Source organism: Porites lutea, chromosome 1, assembly GCF_958299795.1.
Source record: "Porites lutea chromosome 1, jaPorLute2.1, whole genome shotgun sequence".
NCBI lineage: Eukaryota > Metazoa > Cnidaria > Anthozoa > Scleractinia > Poritidae > Porites > Porites lutea.
Genome location: NC_133201.1, coordinates 39,366,252 through 39,387,720, shown reverse-complemented (window position 1 = coordinate 39,387,720; position 21,469 = coordinate 39,366,252). Strand labels below are relative to the sequence as shown.

Here is a 21,469-nt window from a genome sequence, read left to right as displayed (position 1 = left end):
GGCAAAAATTTCCCTGATTCCAGAATCCAGATTCCCTCACATGGGCAAATCCATAGAAGCCAAGCATCATTTCTAAAACTCTCCTACTTTGTGGCATCAAAGAAAACCACTGATTCACTTCCAATCACTGAAGCATTGGGTGATTCCAGAAAATATCCATACCATACCACGGGCGGCATCTTGGAATTCCGAGGGAGAGGGGGGGTTTCATGGACTGGAATTCCGAAGACGTGGGGGGGTAACGCAGTTTGGAATTCCAAAGGCATGGGGGGGTGTTTCAGCTCTGAATTCAGTGAATTTCCAGAGGAAAGACGGCGAAAGCTCCGCTTGAAATCGCTGACCTGTTAACATTCCCAGTTTGTAAATGAAGCACGAACCGACCACGGAAGAAGTATGCGTTCATGCAGATGGTTTGTGCAGCAAGCTCCACATCGAAGAGGCCTTAAAGTTGATGAATTAGTCAACTGATTTATAAAAATATAACCAAGTCGGTGTTTCTCGCCGATTGTCGATCGACGATGTGTTGTTGCGTGCTGAAAACTCGCACCAGTCTCTCGTTTCCAAATAGAACGCCTGACAGATTTTGTATTTCACACCGATTTTCACGCCAACATGTAGGTAGTAAAATCCGACAGCGTGCCTTTTGATGCGCTGTTTAATTCAAAACTGTTTATGAACAGAATTCTTTTACAGAGGAAAAAAGTGCAAGTTTCTCGTTCGTTTGAAGATTTAGGCAGACGAACAGGAATTCCAAAGGGTCTGAAACAAAAGTGGAAAATTCCGGAGGAGAGGGGGGGTTAGTGATTTTGGAATTCGGAGGGCAAGGGGGGGATAAGCATTTTGGAATTTCCGAGGGCAAGGGGGGGTTAAAATACTCATGCCACCCGTGGTAGGGTATGGATATTTTCTGGAATCACCCATTATGCACCACACCAGCTGGAACCTCAATCATATCACCAGGCTGGAGGATGACTTCTCTTCCCTTCATAGCAAACCGAAACTGGCCAGCTATTATTGAATCCTTTTTAGAGACATTATGAGTGTGATCAGGAAAGTCTGTACCAGGAGGAAAAGTGTATTTTATGCAGGAGTAGCCTTTTAACTTTCTCCTCATGCTGGCTTCATTTAGAGGTCCATCTGTTTCGGTGTTCCATTTTTCAACTTGTAATCCTGACATCATACTGAAAAGCACAAATAGAGATGATGGCTAGCATTAAAACATCATGGTCTACCCACGGCCATAGCCAGAGTTTTGGTACAGATACCGAGGCAGAGAGTCTGGGGGAATTGTGAGCTACAGCCCTCTGCTGCTATTGTTAGAGTACATTTCCTTGGGAGTAGAAGTCATAATTAATCCTCAGTAGTGAGAGGGGGGTGCCGATATAAAAAAAAATGGATGCCAATTTAGGAGTTGTACTTGCATTCGATGTTCTCGATGTCCTTAATCTGGACTCCCTCTGGCTGCACTGCACGAATTTGTCATGCCGTTGGTCACGCGATAAACCAATTTCCTCAAATTGAAGATATGTAAAGCAACAAAAATAATAGAAGCTAATAGAAAGGCTAAAATCATGCTCAAAGCACGTTCAATTGATACTTTCTGAAACAAACCTTGCATCAAAAACGCCGGCGAAAACGTCGCCTGTTCACGTATATTGTGCAATTGTGTACCGTGTGTCTCGGGGGAGCTTGGAAACAAAACGGTCACCTGTACAGGCTCGGATACCAAGTCATGGAACAAAATACAAACTCAAACACTTGTGATTTTGCGAAATTTGTTTTTGATTGTGGAATTATTAGAAAGGAATAATTTTATAAGAAATGGAAGGTTCCCATAGTTCAAGCTCGAATGAAGGTAAGTTTTTGTTTTAACGTTTCATTCACACCCTACATACTGCTGCAGTCTTATGTAAACTTTTATTTGACAGCTGTGACTAGGTATTGTTTTCTAATTTAAGTTTCAACATATAATGTCTGAAATATTGCGTTCGATTGCGTCCACGAAACTTCATGATGTTCTATAAATAAAAGGGTAGTCCAAATAAAAGGTAATTAACTAAAGACAATGAGTTTAATATTCAAACATACTGTTACATTGTTAGTAGACCTAGAAATGCTTTTGTTGTCTCTGCATGCAATTGCATGTCACACAGATGATATTAAAGAGCTTATCAAATCTGTTTGGTATAAAGTTCCTTAGCCTGAGAAAACAGCCAACATTTGGCGACCCCACCACTGGTTTCCCTGCCAAGTGACGTCTGAGAAACGAGCACAGAAATTTCGTACTAATGACACGTCACTACCCAGATCTGGGTAGTGCTTCTGATTGGTTGAATCAAATTTCCCATGCAGTACGATCAATCAGAAGCACTAACCAGATCTGGGTAGTGATGCATCATCAGTATGGAATTTCTGCGCTCGTTTCTCAGACGTCATTTGGCGGAGAATGCAGTGGTAGGATCACTAAATGTCAGCTGTTTTCTCAGGCTTAAAGTTCCTTGTTATTCATTCAAAATATTTCCCTGTTTCTGATTGGCTAAAAGCACACGCATAATTCACCATAACCAGATACTGATGACCAAATTTGGAAGAATTTTTTGTTTAACGAGGAAATGACGTCAAGAATGCAGCGTCCTTGCAGGTTAATGCACCGTTAACCGAGAATACCTGGGGACAAGGTTGAGTTGTTTTGGTTGTGAAAACAAAAAATGGCGGACATTTCACTTTTTTCAAGAGTAAGAGCTAGGCGAAATTATAGCTAAAATAATGGCAAGAACAGCAAGAACGCAACTCGAAGGGCGACATCTGCTATTTGGAGAATATTAATTTTGTGGAGCTGAACAACCCTAAACAAGCACTATCGAAGGTGAACTTCAAGTCGATGAAGGTAAGCATGTTTCAGCTTTGTTTTTAAACTAGGAATTATTTTGAATGAATAATAAAACAATTATTGAATTCTGCTTTCGTATCATATGAAGAATTATGGAGATCTCGGGGGGTGTCATCCGCCTCGGCCGATAACACCCTCCTCGATCTCCATAATTCTTCATAAGATACTCAGCCTCATTCATTAATTGTTAAGTGATATAATTTTTTTTATATAAAAAGATGGCCAGCTGTCAAGTGCGGATTTTAGTTTTTGTATAAAAGACTTCAAAATTTTGGCCTTATAATGATTATATGAGTGATAAAGTATGCTACAGCAGCTGATCATCTTCAATTGAATAAAATCAGTCTTTCTTCTTTGAACTCAAAAGGAAGTGACACTTCAGGCCTTACAAGAAGGTGTAGTGACTGTAAAAAATCATACAAGTCCTGCGATTGCAAGGTTCGTGATTGCTAACTTCATAATCCAAGGTTTAATAGTTAAAAAGGTAAATGCTTTGTTTTATAATAAAAAGGCACTAAGCTGTTCAAGCTAGTTTACAGGTATTCCACCCTAATAATGTGAGACAACACTCAAATGGATAGGACTGATATGCTGCTGGCTATTTATATGCAATTGTGGCTCATTTGCAGAGGGTATTTTGATAGTTAGCACACACTTACGTGACTGTTTTGACATGATGGTATTTTGAAAAAGATGACCATTGCACTGTATTACAAAAACAAGAGTTAGTGTACTGATGCATGAAGTGTTCATCAAGAAGAAGGAAAGTTAACTATAGTGTAAGTTAAACTGTACCCATGAATTGCTTGCACTTGTAGAACTCAGGATAAATTGTTACTTTTTATTTGGCAGAATTGTTCCAAGTGTGGAACAATATTTCAGAAGTATTGGGGAACTAACTTGATCAAAGGGCGGTAAGTATCTTATCATGCTTACTTATTGCACCATCGTATCCTTACATTACTTATTTATTGTGTAGAGTTGTATTTTGGTTTTATCTTGGTATGTGTGCCTGTACAATTTTATTTTGAGCGCGCACATTATTTGTTTATTTATTTAATTTATGTGTACATTTAGTTTGTTAATTAACGTCTTAATTTTACTTTGCAATATTTTCCTCACTTATATGTGTTGTCCGTGACTGTGCTGATATGGTGGGTGGCTCCTCCTAAAATGTTCTGCAATTGGTATAGGATTTAATGGAGCCGAAACCAGTTGTGGAATTGCCGGCATTTTAGGCATCCTACTGATGAACAGTTGTGACACGTAGATATAAATTTTTTAGCAACTACTAAAATTTGCAGTCTGTCCACTTTGAATTGTAAATAAAAAAAAAAGTTAACACTGGAGCTACCCTTGTTACATGTAGATTTGTTTATCATAATGCATGCATGGATTCCATTTTCATTATGTACATTGTACACATAGTACTCTGAAATCTGGGAGGCATAATGACCTTATTGTCAGTGCTTTGGAGTCCAGATCAAAAAATCTGGGTTCTAGCTGTGGCTAGCTAGGGTCCTTGACCTTACATATATAATACATAATTTCTTGGGCAAGACACTTTACTTTTGATGCGACTGGCACTCCATCCAGGTGTATAAACCAGTACCAGCAAATGTAACATTATGAACTAGCAAACCTTTTGACAGGGGGGAGTAGAAATATGTGACCCTCCACGGGAAAACATACACTAACGACCTTCCGTTAAACGTTAGAAAACTAACGGATACTTAACGGATTGCTAACGGCTCTGAAGACATTCTAACGCTTTGTACTAACGTTCTAACGCTCGGCCCTGGCCTTCTAACGGTTTGTCTTAACGCTCTAACGGGTTGTCCTAACGGTCCAACGGTCCGCTCTAACGCTCCAACGGTTTACGTTAACGTTCTAACGGTTTATACTAAAGTTCTAGTGACTGATCACCACTAAAGTCTTAATTCTATAAAATAAACGGATCATAAGTTGTGAATGATGTATAATAATGAAATAACCCATGAACTGTGGAAATTGAATCAGAATGAAATGAATCGAATCGGTCACGTATTATCTCTTGCCTTTTAGCGAAGTCTTTAGTTAAACGGTCGATCAAAGAAAGAAAGCGTGGTTTTGCAATGGCTAAAACTGATAATAACATTCAATCAGGACTTCCAAGGGGTAGAATCGACAAGTGACATGACTCAATTCTCCCAAAACATCGACAAAAATACTCAGAAAAAGCAAAATAGTTTGCGACAGTTACGATTCTGACAATTCACTTTCCATTCCTCTTTGTTTTCTACGTGACATTGGCAATTGTCCCTAACGAAACAAGCCGAAAAATGGAGTCGTAATCGAGCGAAAAAGCGACACCAGACCACCATCAATAAACAACTGCGGCCGAGAATCCGCTAACCAACTACAGCAGATGTCCGGCAGGTTATCTCAATCCATCTTAGTTATCTTATTCCAAAAATGCATCAGTGGACCTTTGAGTTTGGTGGAAAATTAAAATAATATTAGTCGACTCTCGCTCATTGACATTTCGAACTAAACAACTTTATGCAAATTTTTGTTGAAATTTGATCCACCGGGAATGAAGAGCAGCGGAGGCGTTGCGTGACGACCCAAAGACGACGAATTTCCGAACGACCGTCATTTCTTTAGAACTACTTGTAGAAGTAATAAATAATTAGGAAGTGCGTTCAAAATTCAAGGAAGGGAAGGGGTCGGGAATGACTCATACATAACACATACAAGCACTTGGTGTGATTTATTTTTCCTTTAAACTACCTAGAAGTACAATCTGCGTAAACGGGGCAAAAGCAGCAAGTTTTATTAGAAAACCTGAAAAACGTTAACAGTCTTTTAACATCACAAACCTTAGTGTCCCCTTTTAGCGAACTTAAGAGCACGACATCTATCATTAATCTTTGTCTTAATAAATTTCCACAGTTTCTCTTTTTCAACAGCAGATTCCACTGGAAACTTACTAAACACTAACACTTTTAAAGAATTTAACTTGTTACTATCTAAAGGCAGTTTGCCATGAGTACCGTCTGTGTTGCTGCTGATTAATTCTTCATCAATGAAGAAGTATGGCAGTAGCTTCACTGCACATCTGTGTTGCTCGTTCTCTTTTCTGAGTGCTAACTGGACTCCCCGCACCCTCCTTGGAGTGACACAAGTCCTTATCACCTCTTCGCCAACCGGGGTTTCTGCTGTGGGCACCTGCCTCGTCGTTGCTGACGTTGGCGTGGCTGGCATCAGTGAACTCTCTCGTGTAGCTGGCGCAGGTGGCACCATGGATTCCACTGCTTCGTCTCGCAGAGTTGCCATAGTTTCCATGTCAATTGTTGGCAGGTCTTCATGCGGCAAGGAGTCAAAATTCTCGTCAACCCTAAACTGTAAAAAGCAAAGACTATTAACTAACGGTGCTTGAAGTATATACGAAGTGAAAAATAATTTATCACTATTTCAGGGTCGTAACGAGGTATATTTTTTCATAACTGATCCCGTATTTCTGCCTGAAAATAATTTATCACTATTTGCTATCTGAACAACCTTTCAAAGAGAAGAAGAATGGCACTTTCGATATCGAAATATCTTCTTTTGTTGCAGAGATATCGAAGGTTTTGCTAAAAAACTGATGATGTCACAAATTTGTTCAGTACAAAGATATGTCACAAAATTAAAAATATCTCTGAGAGTATTGAAGGAATTCTTTTCAAACTTGGCACCAGTATTGCATGTTAGGTGAGGCACAAAATGACGTTCACTGTGCTGTTGCCTTGTGACGTCATCAGTTTTTGAACAAAACCTTGGATATCTCGGCAATGAAAAAAGATATTTCAAATACGAAAATGCCATTCTTCTTCTCATTATCAGAAACGAATGTTAGTTGTCGCTAAGTTTTCTAACGAGTAAAGATCATCAGACTAACGGATTGACTAAGGAACGGATACGGCTAACGCTGTAACGGGCAAGGATCGGGTGCTAACGGATTAACCAACGCCACTAACGGATATGATTAACGCTCTGACGGGCAAGAGTCACCAGCTGACGGATTTACCAACGCTACTAACGGTTTTCATCAATTTTTCTAACGGATGACTAACGGATAGCTAACGTTTTAGCCCGTTTAACGGAAGGTCGTTAGTGTACGTTTTCCCGTGGAGGGTCACATATTCCTAGTTGCTTTGTCATCCTATAGAAGCAAGATTAGTAAGGGACAGCTAAAGTCTTAATGCTTGTACTCCCTCCCTTATGTGCATTTAATCATATTTCTATGTTAGTTTGCATGATATAAATTATGATTATTATTCTCCCCCTTCTTTTTCTCCCCCTTATGAAAGAGTAAGGTGCTTAAACACCTCTTAAGATTTAAAATTTAAGTAGAATGATGCACCACCTTCTTACCTCTTGTCATGATAATAATTCCACATTCTTTTGTTTGTTAGTTCTCATTGTCGTACATGTTCCACCGCAGTGTGTGTTACGTGTCATGTCGTTGTTAACAAAGCTGTAAAGGTACGCCACTATTAAAAATTTATTTTGTCAAATAATAAGTAAATAGTTAAATCCCGCTATTACATCCATTTGAAAATCATGCTATGTTTTATAAAAATAATGAATGAGTTTTATCAGTAATGTAGAGTGGAATGTAAGAAAGGGAGTTAAATTTTCTTCTTTTGGCAAACGATCTTGTAACTGTTGGCCATTACTCCATTAAACTTAACAGACTCAATCACGAAACATCTGGTGTTGACATACAAATGTTAAGAGACAAAAGTTCAATGTCTTTATACTGAACATAATTGATCGCTGTAATGTCTTGTGGTAAGATTCATGCAACTGCATCAGTATGGCTCCAGTTTTAAGTGCACTCACAGGAACTGAGGCATACTTACTATTATAGAATTTCTATTGCAATTTGTCTGTTTCACAAAAGTTCAGTTTGCAGATATGAAAATTTTCTTGCCCACATTTTAGAGGGCCATTGAAAAAGTGGTCAATTGACTGAGCATTGATCTACTGTCAGTAGTCCTTTATCATTCTGCTAGGTATGTACAAGATGTCTCTTAAAACAAAAAGAAGATGAAATGAACACCCAGAAGGCTCTGTCAGCTATAGAAGAGGCCAGAACAGGAAGAGGTGTGTTAAATTTACCCATCAGAGATATTAATATATGATATTGTTGATTACTTTAAAAAATCAAGCAGTCTGACAAATAGCTAAATGAAATAAATATAAAATTAATAAATACCAGGGTATAAAGATGCCCCCAGGTCCTTGTTTTCCTAATTCTGGCACTGAGAGACTTGTTGATGGTGATAATGATAATGATGATGATGACAGTGATGATGATGACATAAATTTGTATCAAAAGAAAATTATGTTGGATGGCAAACTTGTTTTCTGAAGTGTTACACTGTCTCCTTGCATTGCTAAACTGGTAACCCTCCATCAGAAAGCAGTTAGAAGAAAGAGGAAACTGAGAATCAAACTGGGATGAAACCACTACAGTAAATTTCATTTTAAACTACATCATAACAGTACATGGAAATGAAAAGGTCTTTATGAAAATGACATTTTCTTTCATCTTTAGCAAATTCAACATCATCTGCAACATCTGATGCATTTGTTGTGGTGTCAAGTTTGTCTAGTTTAAATCCTGAACAAAGGAAAAGGGCTTTGTTTGAAGCTGCGAAAACAGGTAATAATATGCTTATCATTTATCTAATATCAAAAGACTGCCGAAAACTAACCAAGTCAAAAACTAGCAAGTCATACATGTGTACTTCAACAGTAAAGCCCCTTGTACATGTACTTCACACACAGTGCTGAGGTGTACAATAATCTGTGATCTAGGGTTTCTGCATGTTTTCTAGTGCCTACAGATGTGTTTTTGCTATTCTTTTATAATGGTAACTTTTTAACAGGATGTGATTAATTTATGACTAATTTATGACTCTGAATGCATGTAGTACCACTGTAATGCATTTTAATCATTTAGAAAATAATTAGTTAGTAGAAGTATATTAATTTTGATTTATTTGATATCAGTAAAAATGAGTTGCTGTATTTCCAGGAGACCATTATTCCATGGTTACTTTACTGAATTATGAGAATGTTGACATCAATATTAGAGGTAATAATAATTATTTATTTTTAAATAAGAACAAATCCAGTTTGAATTATTTCTTCCATACTGGTAAATAAAGATTCACAGGCAAAGTAAATTTTTTTATTTCTTTCCCATAAGAACGTTTGATCCAATATTTGAATGAAATCACAGTAAATATTGTTTTGTTATTTCTTTTTGTTAGATGAGGACAAGAACACTCCTCTCTTTTTTACTGCAGAAGGTGGCCATCTCCCTTGTGTGGCTCTCTTAATGGTAACTAATTTTGGTCACAATTTGTCCCTTAAGTAATTTAACAACCTTGAGAAATTTTGTAAACTTTCCATTAGAATTTTGGCCCAGTGTCTTGATTGTTACAGTCATTATTCTACAGTGTGTTCATTAGGCAAAGAAGATCAGAGAATTCTCTGTTTACTACGCAGAATTTTGATAGCCTATATGACTATTTTTTATTCAGATGCGAAGTGTCTTTCACAATACTCTCCTGTAACATTACACCTTTCTCCTGCTGCTAAATTCTTAATGAAAACCCTGATTCTCTATATAATAATTAATCAATTTGTATTGTATTATTATGTTTGAAAATTAAAGGGAGATTAGCAGATTAGCAGACACCTTGTAGGGCCTTGTTGCATGCACCTCTTCAATTGTAAAGCCAGGATAGAGTCTCATGATTGCAAGCTTTTTGAACACAAACGTAAAACCTTGTGATGAATATTTTTTGTGCTTTCTTCCATCTTGAATTAAGCACATTTTGCTACAAAGTCTGGCATTTTTCGGTACTGGTCTGCGTTGTAAGTTAAATCCAAACTACAGGATTCTTTGACTAGGCTAATATCCATTACAGAATAATATTGACATAACAGTGATGGTAATGATGATGATGATAATTAATTAAAGGGGATTTAACCCTCTGCCGATTCCTGGTCCTCGTATCTCTAACAGAAAGTGTGGCATGTCATTCTGACTGTCGAAATGCACACGTCATAATGTTTCTCTGTACACAACAGTTTTCAGGGTTAACCAATGTATGTCAGCCCTGTAAACTAGCTACGTAAATTAAATCCCATCTTATTTATTTATTTTATTTAAAATCAACAGGAACGAAATGCAGATGTGACAGCAGTGAACAATGTAAGTTTATGGAATGTTTCATACTAGAAATGAATAAATGAATATCAAGACTACTACTTATTTATAATATTTCTTTTGTTATCCAATCTAGAAATCTTGGACCCCTCTTCATGCCCTTGCATGGTAAGTTTACATGACAATGGTTAAAAAACATGTTACACAAATTTTTATGAAATCCTATTAAATCAAGGTAATTAAAGCACAAAATTAGTAGTGATAAATTATGTGGTACAAAGAGATTGGCTGGGGGTGTGTATTATTAAGCAGACTGTTCAGTCTAGAAATTAGTAAAAGTGGGTCATACGTCCCAAGTGGCATTTTAAATTGGATCAATTTCAAAAATGGTCTGGGTTAAACTATGATATTGAAACTTTGAACAACTATCATGAGCTTTGACACCATCTTAATTATCCAGCTCATCTTTGTGCTTTTCATGTTCAACTGTCATTCTCTTTTGCGTAAATAAATGAACTTAGCTTTTGTTGTTGTTTCATAATGAATAAAGAAAAAGCACAAGTTAAAGAAACGAAGCGTGTCTTGATTGCCAAAGCAACAACTATGCAGAGCATAGAAATGTACACTCCATGCAATCTCTTTCTGTACCGCATGGAAGGCCTGACACAAAAACTACTCATAAACACGTAGTCTGAAATGACAGTCATTTTGTGCACTTATTTCAGGCTAGTAATCACACCTTTTTTTATTTTTAATATTGACTGCTGCTTTGGAAGTACTTGTATATTAGGTAACCTTTTTTGCATCAGTATGCCTCCATGATAATTTCATTTTGTGTCCGAATAGAATATTGAATATTCCACGTCAATGAGGCAAAAATGTGGTCTAGATTCTAATTTTTGATTAAGCCGCCATGTATTACTGATATTATGTGATTGATCTGTAGGAAAGGATCAAGTGAAAGTCATGTGGAGTGTGGTGAACTTCTCATACAGGTACTTACTGATAAAACTGGGACAGATAAGATTTTCTGGAAAGTGAGAATATAATATTGTTCTGGAAAGTAATAATAATGCGGTTAGAAAGCCTTAAATAAATTCAAAATGGTTAACCAAAAGTTGCCTTAATTTACAACCAAACAGATCAAAATTTTGTGGTGTCACTTAAAATGCATTTGTACAGCTTTAAAAGCACTGTAGATAGCCTAAAAGGTCTTTTCAAAGCACTTAGAAGAAATCTGCACTTGGTTGCTCCTGTTTTCTCACTTTGATGTTTTTGCCTAGACACAGTTAATTCACCATACATTATAATACTACGGTACAATGTACAGGAAAGACCTTCACTTGCTGAAATGGTATCCGCTTCTTACAGATCATGTTATATCGTATGAAGGTTTGCTACTTTGTGTTTCTGGAGACAATGGATGAATGTGATCATCAATATGAGCAATTTACAAAGGAAATATTCCCTAACGGCTTGTCTCATGATTTAAAATTAACCAAGATGCAAATAAGGTCTACTTGTAAATATTGTACCCCCAAAAAATGCACCTCAAAATAGATCTGAGAGATGATACTGACTTGTCTCCAGTAGTCTTCGCTCGTAAGGCACGGCGGGAGCAGGGTATGATGGGAAGGGAGAAGAGTGAGAGACGGTCATCTGTCTGCCTCACTTTCCTCCTTCCCATCACACCCCACACGCCACTAGAGAGAGATAGTGAGAGATGACTGGAGACGAGTCAGGCGATGATATTGTATTGGACGACCGTTGGTGGTTGAATGGATCTTGGAATGTGTAATTGGCATCCCCATAGATTTCTCAGGGACAAGTGACATTATCACCAATTTGCCAAAGGCATAGTCTGCTTCACAGCCGTTCTTTCTGTCTTCACGCAATACTCCTCCCCACAAACGGCTGTTGAGAACCGAACCACATTCCTTTAGAGAAGTCACCGTACCGTAAACTTGGCGCGAACACCTTCCAGAAAATTGAAGCTGAAATGCTGCATGCACCCCATAAAACTTTTATAGTTATTACTACTTTGTAGTATACTGATAAATCCTTTTTTGACAGGATGGGGCAAACTGATTCATTTTGACCTAACCAAGTATGTGCGCTAATGATTTGCTTCCCTCCCCTCCCACTTTACTCTCCCTGTTAAGATGGGTGTTCCAGTGTTTGCCTTGACTGACACATTAGAGACAGCGGCAGACCTTGCATCCCGTTCCGGTGGCAAACAGGAGCTGGTTCAACTACTGAGAGCTGTGGAAGGTAAAACAAACCCACGATAATACTTGTTATGCAAGATTTCTCTGTGTAAGCTTTTTGATTAAGTTGATAACATTACAATCCCTTTTCACAAAATAGGCTTTGAGTTTCAAAAACTCTTACTTTTAAAACGAGGTTAAGTTGCTAAGACTTGTGGGATTGCTATTAGGGACATGAAAAAAAATTGGCCAATAGCGAACGGACCGGCGCGTCCCTAGTAACGATCCCGGCCAGGAACAGTTGCGGAACGTATAGAGCCATTTTCGTATGACCTTGAAATAAAAACGCGCGAACAAAACAGTCTCAGAAACAACAAACGAGCTGAAATTGAGCGATTTGATTAGTTTGTCGAACGAATATAAACGCTCGTGGGTTTTGGTTGGTTAAGCGAACACTCGACTGAAAAGACGTCATGTCCAAAGAACTTTCTAGAAATCAATCGAACTTCGCTTTGACGTCATACTGCAACACTATTGGCCAATCGAACAATGCGTTCTCCATATTAAGGTTTTCTTTGGCGGGGAAACGGAGAGTCCATGTTTTGATCTTTTCATCTATTGCCTGATAAAACAAATAACGAACACACCGAAACCATTTTTCATGGTCATACGAAAATCGCTCTATCGGCTCCTGTTCCTTTTCTTTTTGCAAGTGGCGAATAACTTCATACACTTGAGGATGTCTGGGACGTTCTTCCCATTGTACATGAATTCAAACTACTACTGGGCTGTCAATTACAAGTGCCATAAAACCTTTTTAAGTTTTAATTCTGTATAAAAAATAATCTTGCAGTTGATGTTGCAGTACAGAACTTACAAGAGAGGCTACAAACTCCAACTGGTAATCTAACTGATCTTCTATCTTATTTACAAATTTAATGGAATGGAAAGATTTTTTAAGCTTTTTTTCTGGTTAACTCGGATATGAGGATTATGCTGTAGTTATCAATCACTTGTATAATTTATGTTTTTCTGTTGCAGGGTTCTCAACAAAAGACCCAATGTTAAAGCTGTATGTGGCTACGATTGTGAGACACATTAATGAAAACGTACCACCAAACAGCCCGAAATGGATGGCAAAAGGTTTGTCTTAAGAAGGATAAAGTATTCATTTTGTCACGTGCATAGCCCAGCACGGAAAAGTGCTACTTGCGGATAGGACATCTTACATACAAGTGCAAAAGAAAATGGCATACTCATGAGGCTCGAAAATCTCGCGGGTGCGTGTGAACAGTGATCATGCGCTAAACAGAGGTGAGGGCGGAAAGCAGCACACAGGGCAACCAAGGTGCAATCTCGTTCTCACGGCCTCTCTGGAAGCGTAGGCCCTAGGTATGAGGTCTCCAAAATTGATGAATCTACCCACTTGCGATGGTGTTTTAAAATTAAGCGTGCTAAAATAAACAGTATTCTGTAAAATGTTGTTAGAAGTGTGACTTGGCATTGATCCCTGATGTGTTTGTTGTGAATTTTATGATTTTTTCATATAGTTTTGTTATTATAAAACTCAGATAATCCGCAAGAACGACATAAATTGTTGAAGACACCAGAACTTTTAAGAAGAAAAGACAAAACAAAGTCCCTTGACTGGGTGAGTTAAATAATCCTTGCAAATTTTTAACCTTCACGAAAGTACCAAGACGCATAAAATAATACTAAGTGGGAAACCTTATTTCCGATTAAGGCGAAACACTGTAGCAACTCAAAACAGATCAAAACAAGCATGGCTATCGCTTCTTTGTCATTCTCCTGGAGTGTTTAATTTTAGTCTTAACATTTCAATGTATGCCCACAGTTCAATTACACAATTCTTTTTCCCGTGTTTACATCTCCTTCAACCCCACCCCCACCCCCACCCCATGAGTTTATGGAGAATTTGATATCAGTTGATTAACAACTCGTTAAAAGGGAGAAGCTGTATTAATTTTACTTCTGGTGTTTGGATCCTTAAATACTGTAGAAATTTGTTGAAATTATTTATCACATATTTTGCTGTCTTTGTTTTCAGAGTCTTCGAAAGCATAACTCGTGTGAGGAGCTCCGGTCCGAGACTCCAGGTGAGAAGCTTAGAGCTGTAGGCACTATATGGTAAACTTAATCTTACTGGTAATGGCACTGAACTTTCTTAAGCTGGACATTATTCCAAAAGCTCTTCTTCTTAGAGATACTTGGCTTTCTGTACAAGGAAGGAAATCATATTACTTGTAAATGACAAAATCGCAGCATCTGACAAACAAATGTGTCTCCCAAGCGTGACAAACAAACGCAGAGAAACTTTGAAATACTGTTAAGATGAAACGTTTCAAAAAATCCATGCAAATGCGGTCCTTAAGCAATGGAATTCAAGACAGTCTGTGGATACCGGACTCTTTCTCAGTAAATTTCTGATTGCAGATTCCAACTGTTAGTGGGGTTCCGGATTCCTTGAGCTGTATTCCACATCTCAAAACCGAAATTCCGAAATTTCCCGGATTCCGGATTCCACAAGCAAACATATTTTCGGATATTTCCGGAATCCGTATTCTCTTAGATGGGTTGTTTGGAAGTTGCCCATCCCTGTCTTCTTTTATATTTGCTGTGATATTCAAACCGTCCTTCAATGCTTGAAGTGGTTATTCTCCTCGCTCAGTTAGGGGCGCAGTTTAGTAACACAGCTTTAAGCAAAATGCTATCCAAACCAAGTTTAGCTGACCGCTTCAGAGAGGTGTCTGCCTTATCGACAGTTAAAATTGCGGATAGGCAAGTAAAAGTTTATCAAGCACTGCAGGGACGGGCGCGCACATTAGCCATCTACTTTCGCCTTTGTTACTATTATCAAAATTATTTTCTCTGTAGCGTTCGCCGGTGATCACCTGCCCCCTGGGAAGGCGGGTATTCATATAAATTTGAGCTCAATGAAAGACATCAGTTTATCTGTAGTTTATTTGTAGTTAATCGTTTCTTTGGTTTAAGTAGCGGCACTCAGTCATCTAACATTCCTACAGCTGATGTGGAACCTATCATCAGACCGGATTTATTACCGTGTGTGGTGGCAAACCCTTCAAAAGTCGAGGTACCTGATCCTTTTAATTCACTGATTTGCGTAATCAAGACTCAACCACATTTACGGCAACTTAACCCGGAAAGTCTCAGAAAGTCTTCAAAGAGGGCTTTGCGTAGCAAGACTGCGGTCTAAACTATTTTCAATCGGCCGAGGCTCAGTATTTAACCCTACTTATATAAATCTGTTAGTAAAAAAAGAGTATTTACTGGACAAACCTCTTTTACTTGTTGTCTGGTTTAGCTTGGTTTGCATAATCATTTCCTAAGGCTTCCCAAAATGTGTTCGGGTGGTCGAGATGATCACATGGAAACGGCTCTGATGCAATGAGGGACGAGGATAAATTCTCACGATATTTTAACAGTATTCCTATAAGAAACATTTGGGACAAGAAAAGTGAATTTGTATTTTGTTATACAGCCCATATTTTCTGAAGCTTCCCTGACGAATTGACGCGAACCATTTAATTTCCCGTTTCCCGTACAAAGGGTACCCAAGATCTTTATATTTTCCCCCGTATTATTCAGGAAAAGCTGATAAAGTGTCAAGCTGAGAAAGAGGACCTTGAACAGCGTTGCAAAAGACTCATGCAGTCTATCGCTAGTGCAGCAGAGGTAAGTTATAGCGGCAAAAGTTTATTGCTGGTTTAACGTCGTTTCGATACTAGTCTCAGTTGTTCTCAGTGATAGTATTCAGTTCCAATTCCAAGGGAGACTGTTCGCAGTCTTTTGAGGTAAAGTATTGTTTTAGCGTTGTTTGGCATAGATTCACCAAATCGAGATGTAACGAATGGAGCACAGGCATACCCAATGGAGGGCACAGACCTACCAAATGAAAAAGTAACAAACGGGGCATAGACCTTCTAAATAAAAATAGTAACGATTGACGAACGGGACACAGACATACCAAATGAAAATAGAAACGAAAGTGGCACAGACCTACCAAATGAAAGTAGAAACGAAAGTGGCACAGACCTAACAATTGAAAATAGAAACGAAAGTGGCACAGACCTACCAATTGAAAATAGAAACGAAAGTGGCACAGACCTACCAAATGAAAGTAGAAACGAACGTGGCACAGACCTACCAAATGAAGGTAGAAAAGAACGTGGCACTGACCTACCAAATGAAGACGGTACCGTACTGAACCTACCTAATCTAACAGCTAGCGCTAGGGGAGGTTACGGCCAGAGATCTTTACTCCAGTATCGATTCTTCTATTTCCACATCCAAGAGAGAATGAGCTCATTCTCTCTTGACTAGTCCTATCGGTAAAGTGTTTAAAGAAGGGGTGGCTGCTACGGTTTTTTGTCCTTATCTTAAAAGCAAAAAGAAAAGACGGTCTTCTCAGGTATTTAGTCAAGACCCTGAGTGGCGGTCTGGTCGACTGCTCCGAAGACTGGCACCCAAGCAATTGATCTGACCAGTCAGCGGTTTTCGTCTAAACGCGTTATAAGACATTCTAATAGAACTGCTGGCCCTAGGAAAGTATTCACTTTCATTCTCTCTCTTGTTTTCACTTTCTTTATTTAGACGCATGACAAAGAGGTTATGAGATTGCAGCAGGAGATAGATATTGCAAGAGAACAGAAAGATATCGCCATTAAACGGGTAACGTACTCACAGATTTCATTGCTACAGACTCCATTTCACTGTCTATCATCGTACAATACTTTACATGTACCTGAAAATCTCTCTCTCTTTTTTTTTTTTGTTTCATTTCATATCTATGGTGGCCGAGAACTGCCAATCGAAAAATCCGCATATTGAAGGAATTATTTATTATTTTTTATTACTTTTTAGTGTCATCTGTAATCATTTTCCACTTTCTTCCTAGTTTTTATTTTAATTCAAAAGAAAAGTGAAAGTAAATTTTAAGTGAGATCAAAATAAAACGAAATGAAACCAAAGTAAAATCAAATCAAATCAAAATTAAAATCAAATAAAATTTTCGACCCAGCGGAGGGCTGACACTACCAGCATGCATTGCGTACATCACGTTGATTTTGTTGTGTTTACGACCCTTTCTCTCGAGGAAGCTCGAAGATGGCGGATAATAGGTTTTCATCGTGGAAGGAAGATCTCCTTGTTAAAGAAGTGATGCAGATGTACGTTAAACAAAGTCTTAAACTCATATTCCTTCAATATGCGGATTTTTCGATTGGCAGTTCTCGACCACCATACATATCTCAGTGACAGTTTTTTCCAGTACGCTCGGTGTGCTGAATAAGCAGAAAATGACGTATGTGCCCTCTGCTCCATAGCTAGCGTGAGAAAGGCCAGACACCTGATTCCTGCATGTGTAGATTGATTTCTCTGAGGAGGTGCCTCACGTCCTTAAAGCGCTTTTTCCTTCAAATGTGTGAAGGGCGAGAAAAGCGCCCTGGGACCGAGGCTGGTTTCACGGCTTCTAGAATATCAAAATTATCTAGCGGAGTTGAAGGTACAGTGTACAATACATTTATGAAATAAAGTTCAGTGCATGTCGAGTACAAACTATGGTCCGCGCGCTTCAAGGCTAAAGTCTCCCTTCAACAACAGGGCAGAAAGAAGAGGTCATCAAAAAGATTTGTATAACAAACGTGACCGGGTTATTACTTGAGGGTTTTGTCGTGATCATGCACTTAACTTTACGGTGTTCTGTGCTTTTCCAAAAAGATCTGTTTAAAGGAAGATGAAGTTTGGCCGGGCAGAAAATCTTTTTGAACATAGTGGTAACAAAAGGTTTTGCCGTGTTCTTTCTTCTGCTGTCGTATTGTTCACTAATATTTGTAAGGGATGGTTGCAAGCTCTCCTTTCCCCTGCCCCTCGCGGCTTTGCCGCTCGCTCGCGCGTTCTCGCGAGACTCGTTTACAGGCGTCCCAAGCTCACGTTACGAGTGTGTTATGTAAATTAACTTTCTCTCAAGAGAGTCAGTGTCGCGTTACAAGCAACCGTTGAGAATTTGTATGAGAAATAAAATACTGAGGTCTGCGCACGCTAAATATCATTATTTTTACTTTTTTCTATAAAGTAAATAAAGGAGACTTACCTTTGATGTATTCCTGTACTTTTTGGTGTGAATTCATCGAATTAGTCGGGGTTTTTTACTCTTTTGTGGGAAAGTTAATTTACAGAACACATTCGTAACGTGAAATTGGAACGCCTCTGCTGATATTAAAAAAATTCTTATTTGTGGTTTGATGCAGTGTGAAGCTACATTTGTCAACAAAATGGCCAAAATTCGTCAGGAAACGGAAGCAGCTATTCACGAGGTTAGTTTTAGGGTAGATTTCAGGTCTTTCAATACGTCTGTATTTAGTTTTTCGTCTGTTACTTGTACAGTGTGCAGCAAATGGTCTTTTTTTCCAGGCAAACGCACGGCTTAATCAAGCTGAAAGGGACCGAGCCGAGGTACTACATTTACAAAACACTTTCAGATTATCGTGGGTACCAGATGAGGTAAGAATAGACCTATAGACGGTACTGAGATATTGGGGCTTATAGAGGACAAATACAATAAACTGTTTACTTAAGGTGTTTCGATACAGTTTTTCGAAAACCATACCGATATCTTTCCATCGCTTAAAAAGTGATTTTATCCTGGTCCGATCGCTATAAAATGTTCACCACTGACTGACTTTGGATTGAAGTTTTTCCAAATGTAGCATTAAGTAAAATCGATATCACTATGAAACAATAAACTAAAAAACTTTCAAATCGCGATCTAGACCTGCTACTGAAAATCCGACACCAGGAACTGGTTTTTGCCCTTCCTCGTCACACAAGACACGAAAAGAATTTTACTACTTTTAAATCCTTAGTTAAGACTCTTTTAATATAAATCAGCCTATATCATATACATTCATATGCGAATTTGTCCGTTACAAGTAATAAAATTACTATTATTATTATTATTATTATTATTATTATTACTCCCCGAGAAGTAAAAAATTGTTTGTTTGAATTCAAATAAAACGTAAATATATTTCGAACCTTATTTTTTCATATTGTGCCGATACAGCAAAGTTCCCACATCTTTTCAATCCCCGTATTGTTGACTTGATTGCTATCACACGCCTGTTGATTGGTTAGTCTTAACCACTTTTTAATCCAGGTATTTTTTTCGCAGCTTGTTAACTATTGTTCAAACAACAAATGTCGAGCGCCATTCACTCAAGTAAGTTTTGTGTCTTTCACCCAAAAGTTGTTCCCAGAGCCTTTTCCTTTAGAAAATGGGCGGGGGCCCTGGAAAGGAGGTTGCATTTTCATAGACATTATACCCAATTTGTGCCGTAGAAGCTCATATTTTACGATATTTACCTTATATCAACTCAATTGATAAACCTAATTTTCGATCGAAAACGGACACCAGAAGTCCACAGAACAAATTTCCTTTCCAAGAAAAGGTAAGTGTAGGCGCAATCAGGGTTATTCTATGGACATCAAACCTCTCAGGATTTGAAAATTAGAAAACGTGTGTTTAGTCTTTTGATTGGTTTGGGTTCTATTCGCTGAACACAGATGCATTTGGTGTTTGTTGTAGACTAGAAGACGCCATCATTGTCGATGCTGCGGCCGCGTTTTCTGTCACAACTGCACAGATCAGTCAGCTCCGTAAGTTCAACATGTTTTACTGTATTATCAGTTGTAGGTGTCACAGTTTTTTGTCTCGTGGCCAGCTGATCACTAGAGAGGATATCCTCTCTTGCTGATTAACAGAAACTGACAGAGGCAATCTTAAAAGTTAAGAAATAGCAAGCCGTTGAAGTTTCATCGTGAGCTCTAAGTTTTTAAACTTCCCAGCTAATAGGATAAGCAGCCTCCGCTGGCCGGACCACAAATTCTGCGGCGGTCTTTCGTAATTGAGTCACTGAGGGGAATCACACAAAACTGAAGAAGAGACATACATTCCTTCCCAAGTGGGAAAAACTGTGTTACACTACAGACTAACGAGCTCGTTTCCGGTGAAGAGAGTAAGAGAGGCGCTCATCTCTTCACATAGTCTTTTAGTGGACAAATTAACAACGAGGACATGTCTTCTTTTTCAGGATTCCAGCGTTTGGCTACAATCAGAATGTCAGAGTTTGTAATCCTTGCTTTGCTTTGCTTGATGAAATGTTTTGTGAAGAACCAATTGCTTACACAGACCCCACGTGACTTAAGAACGTTGCTTTGTTTGTATTGAAAGTTACATGTGGAGCTGTTCGCCTTGTGGCACCTACACTGTAGACGGAAGGGCTGTGTGTTTTAGTGTTTGTAAAATATCGCTATATCCCCCTTCTTAACTTTTCGTAGTCTCGGCTCATTAAAGAAATTTGATCGCTTTTTAAATCAAGATCAATTTCTCTCCCCCGCAAGAGGACACCAGGCGTGGATCTACAATGAATACTGACCAATTCCCTACTCTAAGGGAGGTCTTGCGGCATGCTCCCCGGGAAGTTTTTTGGATTTTAACTCCTCAGAATCTCCTCTCTAGGGTTTATGAGTCATTTAGATAGGATATTTTCTGACTTTCGAAACCATTTTCCAAATTTCAGTTGGAAAGTTAAAAGGTTTTAGTAATATTTATTGTGAAAAATCTGACCGATTTCCGTAAAACGGTGGAAACCGGTGTGGATCCGCGCCTGGACACTGTATTACAGGCTAGAGATAAGACGGAAAGGAATTGCAGTAGCGACACCCTGATGGAGCCTGTATGGTGGACAGAGAGAGAAAGAGTCAGCTGATTAACCACATTAAATTAACTTGACTGAGTAAAGGTTGCGGACCGTGAAAAGCAGTGAAAGAGATGACGTTATCTGTAGTTGCTACAACTCGTTTAGTAAAATTTAACCTAAAACGAGGAACGGTAAATTATGGATTCGGAGTAACATAAAAATTATTTAAATAATATATTCTTCACCCGTGGAAAATAGTTTTGTTGTGTTTATCCGAAGCCATAATAATGTACACTGAATAAAATGACAGGTAATAAACACTCCAGAGTGAAAGTTATTCTTAATCAGAGGTTTCTAAATTCTTGAGTTCGCTAGCTGTTTGACTTCCTATATAGGTACTTGTATTGTTTGAGGTTCCCCA

At 38.4% G+C, this 21,469-nt stretch overlaps 2 protein-coding genes and 1 long non-coding RNA gene across 4 annotated transcripts in view; 1 reads left to right on the top strand and 2 right to left on the bottom strand.

The window, feature by feature from the left end:
* The window catches only part of LOC140950232 (T-complex protein 1 subunit theta-like), a 295,708-nt gene that overhangs the window by 16,578 nt on the left and 257,661 nt on the right, over positions 1 to 21,469 (bottom strand). The gene's annotated exons all lie outside the window — the stretch shown is intronic.
* Positions 1 to 21,469, bottom strand: part of LOC140950309 (uncharacterized) — an 84,354-nt gene that overhangs the window by 10,681 nt on the left and 52,204 nt on the right. The gene's annotated exons all lie outside the window — the stretch shown is intronic.
* Positions 1,760 to 21,385, top strand: LOC140950203 (uncharacterized). Its single transcript, XM_073399407.1, has 24 exons — positions 1,760 to 1,855; positions 3,258 to 3,328; positions 3,743 to 3,804; positions 7,330 to 7,399; positions 7,933 to 8,023; positions 8,478 to 8,585; positions 8,961 to 9,020; positions 9,199 to 9,269; positions 10,116 to 10,148; positions 10,240 to 10,271; positions 11,050 to 11,098; positions 12,266 to 12,374; positions 13,164 to 13,211; positions 13,352 to 13,453; positions 13,882 to 13,961; positions 14,379 to 14,427; positions 15,355 to 15,422; positions 15,938 to 16,024; positions 16,943 to 17,020; positions 18,598 to 18,663; positions 18,761 to 18,850; positions 19,521 to 19,568; positions 19,935 to 20,005; positions 20,440 to 21,385. The coding sequence occupies exons 1-24, from the start codon at positions 1,822 to 1,824 to the stop codon at positions 20,546 to 20,548; spliced, it is 1,686 nt and encodes a 561-aa protein (XP_073255508.1). The 5' UTR covers positions 1,760 to 1,821; the 3' UTR covers positions 20,549 to 21,385.

What these genes read in the sequence shown, in the direction of transcription:
- LOC140950203 (XM_073399407.1), top strand. Translation starts at nt 1,822, where the DNA reads ATGGAAGGTTCCCATAGTTCAAGCTCGAATGAAG. An exon ending in TGTTGACATCAATATTAGAG is followed by an intron (nt 9,021 to 9,198) that starts GTAATAATAATT and finishes TCTTTTTGTTAG; the next exon opens with ATGAGGACAAGAACACTCCT. An exon ending in GTGGTGAACTTCTCATACAG is followed by an intron (nt 11,099 to 12,265) that starts GTACTTACTGAT and finishes CTCCCTGTTAAG; the next exon opens with ATGGGTGTTCCAGTGTTTGC.